The sequence below is a fragment of the Microcaecilia unicolor genome, chromosome 5 (assembly GCF_901765095.1).
Source record: "Microcaecilia unicolor chromosome 5, aMicUni1.1, whole genome shotgun sequence".
In the NCBI taxonomy this organism is placed as follows: domain Eukaryota; kingdom Metazoa; phylum Chordata; class Amphibia; order Gymnophiona; family Siphonopidae; genus Microcaecilia; species Microcaecilia unicolor.
This window is the reverse complement of record NC_044035.1, coordinates 18538703-18554306: the sequence shown is the minus strand read 5'-3', so window position 1 is coordinate 18554306 and position 15604 is coordinate 18538703. Positions and strand designations below refer to the sequence as shown.

General features: G+C 43.0%; 1 protein-coding gene across 3 annotated transcripts in view; it reads left to right on the top strand.

Moving 5' to 3' along the window:
- NHLRC2 (NHL repeat containing 2) overlaps positions 1 to 15233 on the top strand; it is a 211142-nt gene extending 195909 nt beyond the window's left edge. Inside the window, exons 11-12 of one of the 3 annotated variants that reach the window (XM_030202702.1) lie at positions 10565 to 10672; positions 13926 to 15233. In XM_030202702.1, the coding sequence (XP_030058562.1) occupies positions 10565 to 10672; positions 13926 to 14182 (365 nt within the window). In that variant the 3' untranslated portion in view covers positions 14183 to 15233. The remainder of the gene's footprint in view (positions 1 to 10564; positions 10673 to 13925) is intronic. The other 2 variants (XM_030202704.1, XM_030202703.1) reach the window with 2 other exon arrangements.
- The last annotated feature ends 371 nt before the right edge of the window (positions 15234 to 15604 follow it).

Below are 15604 nucleotides of genomic sequence, written 5' to 3'. Positions count from 1 at the left end.
AGTGCACAGGTGAAATGCAAAAAGTGGACATGGCCTACTTTTGCTCTGAAGGGTTCAGATCAGATGACGATAACTTGAATCCATAGGGTTCAAGTTATCTTCAGTACTGAATGAACATTTGCTCACTTTAAAGAAAAGGGAAAAAAAATCCTAGTCAATAAAGAGACAGACAATTTGAATAAGACATTTGGCAGGTTTGGAACAATCATTTTTATTCAGCCAATTGGACACAGATTCAGCATTGACATTTGTTATATTCATAGCACAAACAGTTTTACAGATTGCATCCTCTTCTATTAATGGGAAAACTGGACCACAAAATAGGCCTCTACCCAGAGGTCCAAACCAAACACACATTGGCTAATGAAATACAATGCTCTGATCATAGCAACTTGGCAAAATACCAGGAGCTAACATCACATCCTTTTTTGGACTTGCAAATCAGCTGCCTCAGTCTTACAGAATCTGGCTGTTTCACAAAGAGAGAAGTTGAGGCTCCAAATTAACAATTTATTTCGCACCAATATGAGCTAGCTCTGTGTTCTGAAAGCTTGTTTCTGTTGATCATTGTGTGATTTTTGCCATTTTCATTCAACTCTGTGATACATGCTTTTTCTCCTAAATAACCAGTGGAAGGTACAGTCTGTTCCAATTGAGCGGAGGAATAGCCTAATGGTTTGTGCGGTGACCTGAGAACCTGGGGAACTGGGTTCAATTCCCACTGCAGCTCCTTGTAACTCTAGGCCAGTCACTTAACCCTCCCATTGCCCCAGGTACAAATAAGGACCTGTATATACTATGTAAACCGCTTTGAATGTAGTTGCAAAAACCACAGAAAGGCAGTATATCAAGTCCCATTTCCCTATTTGAGATTCTACATAGAATGTTGCTACTTTTTGAGATTATACATGGAATGTTAATGTTGCTATTCCACTACAACTTTCCATGTAGAAGCCTGCCCTTGCAGATCAGCAACGCGGCCGCGCAGGCTTCTGTTTCTGTGAGAAACAGAAGCCTGCATGGCCACATTGCTGATCTGCAAGGGCAGGCTTCTACATGTAATGTTGCTAGTGGAGGAGTAGCCTAGTGGTTAGTGCAGCGGACTCTGATTCTGGGGAACTGGATTCGATTCCCACTGCAGCTCCTTGTGACTGTGGGAAAGTCACTTAACCCTCCATTGCCCCAGGTACAAAATAAGTACCTGAATATATGTAAACCGCTTTGAATGTAGTTGCAAAAACCACAGAAAGGCAGTATATCAAGTCCCATTTCCCTTTCCCTATTTGAGATTCTACATGGACTGTTGCTAGTGGAGGAGTAGCCTAGTGGTTAGTGCAGCAGACTTTGATCCTGGGGAACAGGGTTCAATTCCTTGTGACTCTGGGCAAGTCACTTAACCCTCCCATTGCCCCAGGTACAAATAAGGACCCGTATATACTATGTAAACTGCTTTGAATGTAGTTGCAAAAACCACAGAAAGGCAGTATATCAAGTCCCATTTCCCTTTCCCTTTATCACAGTCAATATAACTCTACCCAGAAACAAAATTACGCTTCCTCTGATGAATATCCCAGCCACAACTGATGCATAATGACACTAAATAGTGATCAGAACTGGTACAATAGTCAAAGCAGACAAACCTCCCCAGTCAATAAGTTTTGTTGGTACAGAAATCAAATCAAGTGTCTGACCCTCCATACACATAGTTCAAAAACTAGTTATTATGTATTTATATACTGCCTACACCTAAATGGTTTACAATTTCTTTGCAGGTACACTGTCCCTAGTAGGCTCATAATCTAAGCAGTATATTGTACCTGGGGCAATGGAGTGCTAAGTGACTTGCCCAGGGTCACACAGAGCTGCAGAGGGAATTGAACTTGGCTCCTCAGGATCTCAACCCACTGCTGACCGTTAGGCAGCAGCTGGACTAGAACCCGGTTCTCCAGGTCCACAACCCGCTGCATTGACCATTAGGCCACTCCTCCACTCCTTGCGTATACCTTCAATGATGACGGAGAAAGTAAAACATTTTCTGACTGCCTTATATTCAACCTGCAGCGCTTAATGGTTTTAAAGCCGCTGATTGCTATGTGCAAAATCTAATCCAGATGTTCATCGTCGGGGCTATGTCCAGGCATTAGCTTTGAAAATCTGGATCAGTTGCCACTGGCAGTTATTTATCTATGTATTTATTAGATGCATTCTTGTATCCCACTATTATCCAAAAACAAATTTCAGTTCAAAGTGGCTTACAATTTACATTTTGGTGGAGTTACAATAGTGTTGTGCAATGTGGAGAGGGCATCTATAGTTCATGTGGTTATTCACAGAGCTTTTGAAGCGATAGATTTGAAGAGGAAAAGGTGTGGTAGCTTTTGTGTTCAATTGTAGAGTTTTGGTGATGTTTTTTCATATAGTTTTTGAAGAGGTAGATTTGAAAGGAAGGCAACGATATCTTTGTGATTAGCTGTAGAATTTTTTGAAGAGGTAGGTTTTCATTTCTTTTCTGAATTGGAGGAGATTTGTGATGCTTCTTATGGTTTTTGGTATCGAGTTCCACCATTTGGAACCCGGGTAGCTAAATCCCTTCTGTGTAGATAGTTTTGTAGATGGTGTTTTTGCAGTTGGGTAGTTGTAGGGGTAGGTAATTTCTGTTTACTGAGCTGGCATTTTTGGTTAAGCATTCATATATTTGGGTGCCATTCCAAATAGAATCCTGAAGATTAGGGTGCTCGCTTTGAAAAATATTCTTGCCTCGACTAGTAGCCAATGTAGTGTTTCAAGCAGTGGGGTTGCTCTTTCGTATTTCGATTTCTTGAAAATCAGTCTTGCTGCCATGTTTTGGACTGTTTGCAGCGATTTTAGTGTGTTTTCCTTGCACCCTGTGTATGCTGCATTGTAGTAGTCTAGTTGTGATAGTATCATTGATTGGGCCAGTATCCGGAAAGATTGTCTAGGGAAATAGTCTTCTCAGTTACCATAGTGTTTTGAAGCATTTTGATGTTACTGTTGATATTTGATTGTCCAGTGTTAGATGTTTGTCGAGAATGATTCCTAGTATTTTAAGTTGTGTTTCGCTGTGGTTTGTTGGTTGGTTGAGTGTGAATTTTTGGTAGGATGTGGGGTTGCGTGGGTTGGATAGTACTAAGAATTTGATTTTGTCTCTGTTCACTTTGAGTGTGAAAGTTGTTGCCCATTCTTCCATGAGGTCCAATCCTTTTTTAAAATTTTGTCCTGTATGTATGTTATGTGTGTGTTGGCTGGTATTTGGTGCCAGCACTTGCATACGTACGACCACCTCAACTTCCGGAAATTACTAAAGACTTACCTGTTCGAAAAGGCATATCCTAAGGACCCAACTTAATTAACTGAATCCAGTAACTCAAAGAAACCCAAATTCGTTTTGAACTTTATATAACTTCCCTCTCTATGTTTCCCTAATGCGTCTGTACATATCTATTTCATTTAAAATAACATCCTATATAATAAAACGCACCTCCAACATTCTGAAGCCGACTGCATGGCTGAGGCATTCCTGCTCTCTGTATCCATCTCCTGAATTGACATCACATACTTCTGGGTTCGTCACAAGCAGAAGTGACCAACCACACGAGGTTTCTCGGCTTCAGAATGTTGGCAGTGCATTCTATTAAGCACAGCCAGAGCTCAGTGTTCTGCACAGTAATGCTCAGACACCAGAGAGAGAGGGGGGGCCTGACACCAGAGAGGGGGGGGAGATATCTCTGTCACACACACACTCTCTCTTTCTCACAGTCAATGTCTTTCTCTCTCTCACAAACTGTCTCTCACACACTCTATGTCTCACACTGTATCACATTCACTCACACACTCTCTTGGTCTCATACACTCAGTCTCACAGAGAGTCTGTGTCTCATACACACTCTCTCTCTCGCACACACTGTATCTGTGTAAAACACACTCTCTCTCACACTGTGTCTCACATACGCACTTGCACACACTCTCATTCTCACACACACACACTCTCTCTCACAGACACACTCGCACCCAGACTCACTCTCTCTCACACACACACACACACTCGCACATTCACTCTCTCTCTCACACAGTCACTCTCACATACACTCTCTCAACCATACACACTCCGAGGAAAACCTTGCTAGCGCCCGCTTGTGTCAGAAACAGGCCTTTTTTACTAGTCACTCTATATTTGTTTCTTCACCGGAGGAGGCTTTCGCCCCACGGCGCTATGTAAGCCACATTGAGCCTGCAAATAGGTGGGAAAATGTGGGGTACAACAAATATAACAAATAAATAAATAGCTAAGTGTGCAAAAGATAGGACAGCCTTTTGTGCGCTTCTTTCTGCCCGCTTAGCTATTCGGGCACCAGCACTGAATATGGTTGGCGCCCACATAACTGCTGGCAGCTCCTGACTTCACCCACAGACCACACCCTGCACTTTACCGCTCAGTGCTATGGCTGTCGGAGGGGATATTTATCGGTACCATGTGGTTAAGCGCCACTTAATATCCAGAGATGGCTCGCTGAATGGGATTTCTCCTGCCCATCATGAATACCTTGTGATCTATATGCAGATTAAACTCACCTAATATAATAACTAAGAAAGATCCAGTAAACATCAAGATGTCACTAATCAGTGGAGATAAATCAATGTTGCCAAAAAATCTGGAGGCCTAGAGACTAAACAAAAACCCAAGTTTTGATTTTCATCCACTATTACATTAGCATCACTTATCTCATCCTAGTGGACCTGAGTAAAACAAAAAAACTATGTTTATTTTTTCTTTTACCAAAACTAATATATCACCCCCATGCTTTTATACCGAGGATCATGAAAAACGTCATAATTGGAAGGACATGATTCGCATATCAAAACTGTCACTGAAAGTAACCAAAACTCTCAGTTACACATAACAGATCAGGACAGGGGCAGTGGAACATCTCGCTGCTTGGAGGGGCCAAACTTAACTGCCCCTAGTTTCTAGTTGCTGATGCTATAGTGAGCAAAATGTTGGCGGAGCTGTGGCCAACCTTTCCACTGCCTATGCATCAATGTGTTGATCAACAATCAAGTCATAAGTGAGAGGACCCTTATGCATGGACCAGATATTAACCAAAATAACAATTAAATATGCCATCAAAGCAGTCACAGCACCAGCCTAATACTAGGGTCCACCTTGGGGGTCAGCTCTCAAGAAAAAGATCTAGGTGTCATTGTAGACAATATGCTGAAATCTTCTGCCCAGTGTATGGCTGCCAAAAAAGCAAACAGGAATTATTAGGAAAGGGATGGTAAATAAGACCAAGAATATTATAATGCCTCTGTATCGCTTCATGGTGCTGCCTCACCTTAAGTATTGCGTTCAGTTCTTATCGCCATATCTCAAAAAAGATATAGCGGAATTAGAAAAGGTTCAAAGAAGAGCGACCAAATTGATAACGGGGATGGAACTCCTCTCATAAGAGGAAAGGCTAAAGAGGTTAGGACTGTTCAGCATGGAAAAGAGACGGATGAGGGGAGATATGATTGAGGTCTACAAAATGCTGAGTTTTGTAGAATGAGCAGAAGTGAATTGATTTTTTACTCTTTCAAAAAGTACAAAGACTAGGAGACACTCGAGGAACTTACATGGAAATACTTTTAAAACAAATAGGAGGAAATATTTTTTCACTCAACGAATAGTTAAGCTCTGGAACTCTTTGCCGGAGGATTTGGTAACAGCAGTTAGCCTATCTGGGTTTTAAAAAGGTTTGGACAAGTTCCTGAAAGAAAAGTCTATAGTCTGCTTTTGAGACAGACATGGGGAAGCCACTGCTTGCCCTGGGATTGATAGCACAGAATATTGCTGCTATTTGGATTTCTGCCAGGTACTTGTGACCTGCATTGGCCACTGTTGGAAGCAGGATACTGGGCTAAAGGGACCATTGGTCTGACCCACTTTGGCTATTCTTAGGTTCTTATATAACAAAGTGAAGAGATGGGGACAACTTTCTTGATAGGTTTCCATATCCCATGTCATCTATAACCTGTAAGAACAAGAATAGGAAACGTCCAAACCTCAGCGTATCTAACACATATATCTGCAAATAAAAATTAAAATATGTAAAATAACTCCCTACACACAAGAAAAATAAAAGATGAAATATTAACAAGAATGTTCAAGTGCATTTGGCATTGATTAAGAAGACAGATTTTCCTGTGAATGGGTCTCATTGTTGTGGAACAGCTTGCAGGATAAACAGAGGGGTGAAGGATTACCTCAAATTTAAGCGAGAAGTGATTTTTTTTCCAGCAAGTGTATGAGAAATATAAGACTGGGGCACATTTTGGTGTTTGTGGGGAGTATTACAGAGTTAGGGTAGTGATTGCCAACCTAGCTGTGTCACGGCTCCATCCCTTCCGCACTTACCCACAGAGCGGCTTGTGGACAGCATCCTCCACACCCGCTGTCGTGCATGCTGCAGCCCAATTGTTATAGGGCTAGTGGCGAGACGACGGAGGGGCACGGTGGAGTAACGTCATGGGCTGGGGTGCTTTTTGGCAAGCCCAGCCCCACCTCAAGTACCTTCGCAACTGGTTCCTGCTGGCCAAGTTAGCTTGTCTCCTGGTTCCAGCTTGGTCCCTGCCTTGCCAAGCTTCAGCCTTGTCTCCTAGCTTCCTGCTATGCCAAGCTTGTGTCTTGCCTCCTTGCCTTCTACTCTGGAAGTTACCTGTCTCTGTGGTTGGGTGTCTGGCTAAGGTCCTAGGGCTCACCTCCCAGGTTCACAACAAGCTGAAGCTACTGAATAGTACATTTTAAACAAATCAGAGAAAATATTTATTCACTCAATGTGTAATTAAGCTTTGGAATTCATTGCCAGAGAATGTGGTAAAAGTGGTTAGCGTAGCAGGGTTTAAAAAAAGGTTTGGATAAGTTCCTAAAAGAAAAGTCCACAAACCATTATTAAGATGGATTTGGGAAAATCCACTCTTATTTCTGGGATATGCAGCATAAAATCTGTTTTACTCTTTTTGGATCTTGTGTTTATGACGTGGATTGGCCACTATTGGAAACAGGATACTAAGCTTGATGGACCTTCGGTCTGTCCCAGTATGGTGATATTTACGTACTTATGTAGTTCTCGGGGCACACCCAGGTAGCTGAATTTTCAGGACATCTACAATGACTATGCATGTGATCAATTTTCATGCATTTCCTCCTTTGTACATCAATCTAACTCGTGCATATTCATTGTGGATATTCTTGATACTCCACTGGCTGGATGTGCCCTGAGGACTGCGTTAAGAACCAGTAGACTAGGGAATTGTTTTACTGGAAAGTTTTATATTATTTGTAATTATAAGAATTTTATGGGGATAATTTTATTTTAAATGACGTTGTAAACTTCCTTGAGTTGTTTTGTCAATAAGACTATCTGTAAATCAATTAAATAAATAAAATACAAGATTGTCTATCAAACATTCTAGTGCAGTGCTTCTCACCCTAGTCTACAGGGCATACCCAACCAGTTGGGTTTTCAGGATGTCCACGGTGGAAATGTTTCAGATAGTTTTGCATGCACTGTCTTCTTGTTATGCAAATCTATCTAAAACATATCCATCATGGATATCCTAAAAACCGACTGGCTGGGTTTGCCCTGAGGACTGGGGGCAACTTTCTATATAAAGTAGAACTGTTGGGCAGCGGGTAATGATGTCACTTTGGGGGTGGAGCCTGATTCCTACCCTGCACCTGGAGAAACATAGTCTGGTAGGCTTCAAACTGCCAAGAGATAGAATGACAGGTTAGTTGATGGAAATAGTCCTAGTCAACCATTGGACAAAGCAGCAGCTATATATGTAGAAGGGAAAGCCATTGGACAATGGTTGATGATGTCACTTCGGGGATGGAGCCACCTCCTATGCCTGCACCTGGAGGAAATAGAAGCACAGTACACTTTTAAATTTCTGCGACCCTGAAGCACAAGATGTTTCTGAATCCACAAAACAACCTTTTTCGGAGACGGGAAGGAGGTATAACTAGAGGACATGAATTGAGGTTGAAGGGTGGCAGACTCAGGAATAATGTCAGGAAGTATTTTTTCACAGAGAAGGTGGTGGATATGTGGAATGCCCTCCAACGAGAGGTGGTGGAGATGAAAACGGTAACGGAATTCAAATGTGCGTGGGATAAACACAAAGGAATCCTGTTTAGAAGGAATGGATCCGCATAATCTTAGCGGAGATTAGGTGGCAACACCGGTAATTGGGAAGCAAAACCGGTGCTGGGAAGATTTCTACGGTCTACGCCCTGATCGTGACTGAATAGGGATGGGCTGGAGTGTAAATTTTAAGGGGTGTCGACGTTAGCGTCAGAACTTAGTGCAAGAAGAGTGCTGGACAGACTTCTACGGTCTATGCCCTGAGAATGGCAAGGACAAATCAAACTCGAGTATAAAGTATCACATACATTGTAAAATGAGTTTATCTTGTTGGGCAGACTGGATGAACCGTTCAGGTCTTTATCTGCCGTCATTTACTATGTTACTAAATGTTACTATGTTACTCTTTGGGGTTCTACATGGAATGTTGCTACTAATTGGGATTCCGGAATCTTGTAACTCTTTAGGATTCCAGAATCTTCAGAACTTTTAGTACAGAAACAGTGCTGGGCAGACTTCTACAGTCTACACCCTGATCGTAACTGAATAGATATGAATGGGCTGGAGTGTAAATTTTAAGGGGCTTCAACGTTAGCTTCAGAACTTAGTACAAGAACAGTGCTGGGCAGACTTCTACGGTCTGTGCCTGAGAATGGCAAGGACAAATGAAACTCGGGTATAAAGTATCACATACCATGTAAAATGAGTTTATCTTGCTGGGCAGACTGGATGGACCGTACAGGTCTTTATCTGCCGTCATTTACTATGTTACTATGAAGGTCTCACCTTCAGAGGATTCTGCTCACAACTCTGGGACATGTATGTATGTCTTATACCAGTTTGTAATCAGGAATGCTGCCCCCTGCTGCTGAGAGTCCAATGAGGAGCACTGCAGCAGAGGACTCGCTGCTGCTGGTTGGGTTGGAGAGCTCATATGCTTCCACTCCCCTGTCAAGTGAGTGTAGAGCAAGCAACAGCGATGGAAGCGACTTCTTGCAGAAACCAAGGCTCTGCATGTGGATGTTGTGAATCTGGTGACCACCATTAGCAATAGGAGAGAAATACAACCACAGAGCGGAAAGATGGATTGAGAGTTCAGGGCCAGTATACATCCACAATTGTGATTCCCGGTATGAAAGCACCAACCAATGTTATGATTTGCCATTAATGATTTAAAAACTAGTTATTATAACCGAGGTGCAAGTTCTGATGCAAAAGGCAGGGTTAGGGCCAGACTCATATTTGGAAAACCAAAATACGAAAGTGCAAAACCCTTAAGAGAGAAACTTCACTGGCTCCCACTTAAGGAACGGACCACGTTCAAGATCTGCACGATTGTACACAAAATCATCCACGGAGACGCCCCAACCTACATGCTAAACTTCGTAGACCTGCCTCCCAGAAATGCCAAAAGATCATCCCGAACATTTCTCAATCTACGCTTCCCTAGCTGTAAAGGACTCAAATACAAGCTTATACACGCGACCTCCTTCTCTTACATGAGTACGCAATTGCGGAACGCACTACCAGTCGACGAAATAACTAACTTTCGCAAATCCCCGAAGACGTATCTCTTCAATAAAGCCCACAAAGAAGACCTATAGCTCAACTATACCACCAATCCACCCAAGTCTGAAAGTCACCCTTCTATATCCATTCTCTTAGAACCTCTTCCCCATCCTTATTCCCTTGCACTACTACTTGTATCTGACACCCTGGAATGGCAATGCCATAACAGACCTATGTAAGCCACATTGAGCCTGCAAAAAGGTGGGAAAATGTGGGATACAAATGTAACAAATAAATAAATCTGAGATTCTACATGGAATGTTGCTACTATTTGAGGTTCTACATGGAATGTTGCTACTATTTGAGGTTCTGCATGGAATGTTGCTATCTGTATTTGTTTACACTGGAGTCTGCAAACACCTCTCCGATACTATGTAAGCCACATTGAGCCTGCAAATAGGTGGGAAAATGTGGGCTACAAATGCAATAAATAAATAAATAAATATGGAGCTTTAATAAGGGTGTCCTAGTGTAGCTTTTAAAGCTGATGTGGCTAAAGATAATTCAGTGATGGCCGGGAAATTGGAGCTTATCCAAAACTCTTTAATAACTTTATAACCAAGCAGTTAATTTTACCTGCTCATCGCTTGTGTCTGGTATTGAATTTTCTTTTTTTTTTTTTAATTATATGGAACAGTGTTTGCCTGTTCCTCGTGATAAGCTGCCTCCTGTTGCAAGAGCTTTCTGTGTCCAGAAATTTGCCTCTGGAACAGAACTGCATTGTTTTGCAGACAAGAGCAGGGATTATCTTTTGAAATGGTCTGTACTACAGGGACTTTGCTGGTCACGTTTGTTCTTGAACCAGATAAATAATGAATTATGATGGAAGCTTTTTTTTTTTTTTAAAGGACTATTTCAAAAAACGTTTCTGGGCTGCAAAGTTAGATTGTTTCCGGACGGCCAAAGCTGCGCAAGTGAAGAGGAAATCTTTCTTGTCAATGAGGTCTCTTTTAGAAGTAAAGTATCCTGCCAAATGCAAAGTTATGTTTAAGAATATGAAATATATCTTTTTAGGTCCTATACAGCGTGCTAAGTTTGTAGTGTCTGATAAGCTGAAGCCTGCAGATAATCATTCTTGAAGTGATATAAACACTCTGTCTGATGTGGAAGTCTGAAATGTTGCTATTCATACTGCTGTATTCTTATTTCTTTTCATTTAGGGTGAGTCATTTGTTTTATTTTTGTTACATTTGTACCCTGCTCTTTCCCACTCATGGCAGGCTCAATGCGGCTTACATGGGGCAATGGAGGGTTAAGTGACTTGCCCAGAGTCACAAGGAGCTGCCTGTGCCTGAAGTGGGAATTGAACTCAGTTCCTCAGGACCCAAGTCCACCACCCTAACCACTAGGCCACTCCTCCACTGTTGCTACTATTTGAGATTCTACATGGAATGTTGCTATTCCATAGGCAACATTCCATGTAGAAGTCGGCCCTTGCAGATCACCAATGTGGCCGCGCAGGCTTCTGCTTCTGTGAGTCTGACGTCCTGCACATACGTGCAGGACGTCAGACTCACAGAAACAGAAGCCTGCGCAGCCTTCTATATGGAATGTTGCTAGTGGAATAGCAACATTCCATGTAGAATCTCCAATAGTAGCAACATTCCATGTAGAATCTCCAATAGTATCTATTTTTTTTATTACATTTGTACCCTGCGCTTTCCCACTCATGGCAGGCTCAATGCGGCTTACATGGGGCAATGGAGGGTTAAGTGACTTGCCCAGAGTCAAAAGGAGCTGCCTGTGCCTGAAGTGGGAATCGAACTCAGTTCCCCAGGACCCAAGTCCACCACCCTAACCACTAGGCCACTCCTCCACTGTTGCTACTATTTGAGATTCTACATGGAATGTTGCTATTCTTCCATGTAGAAGTCGGCCCTTGCAGATCACCCTGCTTCTGTGAGTCTGACGTCAGACTCACAGAAACAGAAGCCTGCGCAGCCTTCTACATGGAATGTTGCTACTGGAATAGCAACATTCCACGTAGAATCTCCAATAGTAGCAACATTCCATGTAGAATCTCCAATAGTATCTATTTTATTTTTGTTACATTTGTACCCCGCACTTTCCCACTCATGGCAGGCTCAATGCGGCTTACATGGGGCAATGGAGGGTTAAGTGACTTGCCCAGAGTCACAAGGAGCTGCCTGTGCCTGAAGTGGGAATCAAACTCAGTTCCTCAGGACCAAAGTCCACCACCCTAACCACTAGGCCACTCCTCCACTGTTGCTACTATTTGAGATTCTACATGGAATGTTGCTATTCCACTAGCAACATTCCATGTAGAAGTCGGCCCTTGCAGACCACCAATGTGGCATCGCAGGCTTCTGCTTCTGTGAGTCTGACGTCCTGCACGTACGTGCAGGACGTCAGACTCACAGAAACAGAAGCCTGCGCGGCCGCGTTGCTGATCTGCAAGGGCAGGCGTCTACATGGAATGTTGCTAGTGGAGGAGTAGCCTAGTGGTTAGTGCAGCAGACTTTGATCCTGGGAAACTGGGTTCAATTCCCACTGCAGCTCCTTCTGACTCTAGGCAAGTCACTTAACCCTCCATTGCCCCAGGTACAAAATAAAGTACCTGTATATAATATGTAAACCACTTTGATTATAACCACAGAAAGGTGGTATATCAAATCCCATCCCCTTTCTCTATCCCTTTCCTATTATGTCTTTAAATGCATCCATTCTGCAGCCCCCCCATTACCTCTCCACTCTCATCTCTCCCTACACTCCTCCCCGTGACCTCCGCTTGCTGGACAAATCTCTCTTGTCGTCCCCCTTCTCCTCTACTGCTAAGTCCAGGCTTCGTTCCTTTTCTCTCGCGTCACCTTATGCCTGGAATAAACTTCCTGAGCCTATATGTCTAGCTCCATCTCTACCCGTTTTCAAATCTATGCTGAAAACCCACCTTTTCACTGCTGTTTTTTTAGCTCCCATTACTTCCCGCACCCGTAACTGTCTTGTCTGTCTGTATTATTTAGATTGTAAGCTCTTTTGAGCAGGGACTATCTCTTTGTATCAGGTGTTCAGCGCTGCGTGCGTCTGGTAGCGCTATACAAATGCTAATAATAATAACAAGCTTCCACACGGAATCTCAAAGGGTAGCAACATTCTGGAATCCTAAAGAGTAACTAGATTCCCATGTGGAATCTCAAAGAACGGCAACATTCTGGAATCCTAAAGAGTAACAAGATTCCATGCGGAATCTCAAAGGGTAGCAACATTCTAGAATCCTAAAGAGTAAATGCATCCACTCTGCAGCCCCCCATTACCTTTCCGCTCTCATCTCTCCCTACATTCCTCCCTGTGAACTCCGCTCACTGGACAAATCTCCTTTGTCGTCCTCCTTCTCCTCCACTGCTAACTCCAGGCTTCGCTCCTTTTCTCTCGCGGCACCTTATGCCTGGAATAGACTTCCTGGACCTATACGTCTAGCTCCATCTCTACCTGTTTTCAAATCTATGCTGAAAACCCACCTTTTCACTGCTGCTTTTGGCTCCTAGCCACTACTCATTTGCCTCCCCCTTGTTCCTTCTCACCCAGTACTTCCCTCGCCCTTATTGTCTTGTCCGTCTGTATTTTTTTTTAGATTGTAAGCTCTATTGAGCAGGGACTGTCTCTCTGTGTCAGGTGTTCAGCGCTGCGTGCGTCTGGTAGCGCTATACAAATGTTAATAATAATAACATTCCATGTAGAAGCCTGCCCTTGCAGATGAGCAACGCGGCCGCGCAGGCTTCTGTTTCTGTGAGTCTGACGTCCTGCACATACGTGCAGGACGTCAGACTCACAGAAACAGAAGCCTGCGCTGCCGCGTTGCTGATCTGCAAGGGCAGGCTTTTACATGGAATGTTGCTAGTGGAGGAGTAGCCTAGTGGTTAGTGCACTGGAACATGGAATGTTGCTACTGTTGGAGATTCTACACGGAATGTTGCTACTATTGGAGATTCCAGATGGAATGTTTTGGCTCCTAGCCACTACTCAAGTGCCCTCCCCTTGTTCCTTCTCACCCAGTACTTCCCTTGCCCTTTATTGTCTTGTCTGTCTGTATATATTTTTAGATTGTAAGCTCTATTGAGCAGGGACTGTCTCTTTGTATCAGGTGTTCAGCGCTGCGTGCGTCTGGTAGCGCTATACAAATGCTAATAATAAATGATCTGCTCCTCCTCAATGGCTTTAAGGTGACGTTCTGCATTTTTTTTTGTTTTGCAGGGCATGAATGGCTGCTTCAAGGTCAGAATCTGTGTGGCAGAATTGGGAGCCTCTCTGAAACGCCCTTGATAGCACTTGTGATCCCATCTACTTTCCAGTCATCAGAAGCCATACTATCTGTGGGCGCCTGTCTCTATTACTGCGCTCAGGACAGCAGTGTTTGCACGATGAAGGGAATCTCCTTCAGCCAGCCTTTACAGATAGCTCACACAAACCAGCGATGCACCGCTCAGGTGCAGCTCACCTATGCATTTTAATTCACAGAGCCCAGTTTTTTTTGTATAAAACCCGCTGCTTAGCATTTTACTGAGGGAGAAAAAGAATGGCACAGATGGAGCTTCATCCACGGCCTCTTGCAGTGTTCAAGCAGTCGTCTTACTGTGTAAGTTGGAAAGCAATCTTAAGGCTGTGTTTTCCATTCGTGCTGCTTTGGCAAAAGAACTGCCGTGACCACAGCCCGAAGCGGTCTGTAGAGCATCTTGCTTCTGCTGTGTGAATCAGTGATGGTAACGTTTTTGAGGCCACAGTAGTAATGCTTAGATTTGCTTTTAGCAGAGTAGTATAGAATGGCCAGGTTATTTGTCAACAGCAGTGACTGTCAAGATATCCTGTCATCTGATTGATTGACTGAATTCTAATGCATTTTGCAAGTCAGAAAATCCAACTCTAAGCAGAAAAGAATGACCATAGCAATAGCTTTCTCTCTGGGAAATCTGTGTATCCGATAAGCGTAGAACAACATCGATCCTACAGGGCCTCATTCTCTCCACTGCTCTCATTAGATTAAAATATTTAATGCAGTGGGCATCTCCTGGACTATTTAAGGTCAGTTTTGGGGGGTGGAGGGACGCTGAACAGGAAACTTAAGTAGACAGCTTTGTCTGATGAACTTTCTGAGGTGTTCAACCCCTGTCGGTATGATTTGTACTGTATATACCCTGAACAGCGTTCAGTTAACCAAGTAACTGGGGGACAGCTGTTTATCTACTCGGAATTACCATGTCAACTTTATCCAGCTTGCACTAAATATAAACACTGAACAGATAAAGCGAAATTGTGTCCTGGGAAACATCAGTGCCTCCTCTTTTTATCCATGTTAAACTTTATATGCACCGCAAACTGTCTACATAAATTTTAGCTGGTTGGTAAGGGGAGGCAGATTATAACAATGAAAAATATGTATGACTGTCTCCCAAAGTTGGTCAAAACAACCCTTTTGAGGATGGACCTTTTAGTGACCATAATAAGATGCCAAAGGATGCAACAATGCAAGGCCATCTTAACCATCAGGCAGATTGTGTGTGTGTGTGTGTGTGTGTATATATATATATATATATATATATATATATATATATATACACAGTAGTATCTCAGTGTTCTGCAAAAAATTTGTCTCGGATTTCGTCGGCGTGCCCACATGACCTCGCTGCTAATTTTGCGAAAACAAAGGGCGACTCACGCGTTCTCCTGCTCAGCGTGGCATTTCTCGTTGTGTGAGCATCACCCCGCGCGTCTAGGCAAACAATTCCATTGCTTTCCAGTGTTGATGCATATGGAAATAATTGCCTCGGTTTTTGTTGGTTTCGGATTTCGCCGATTGTTTTCGGACGGATTATCGGCAAAAGGTATCACTGTATGTGTGTGTGTATATATATATATATATTCAATATTTAAAAGAA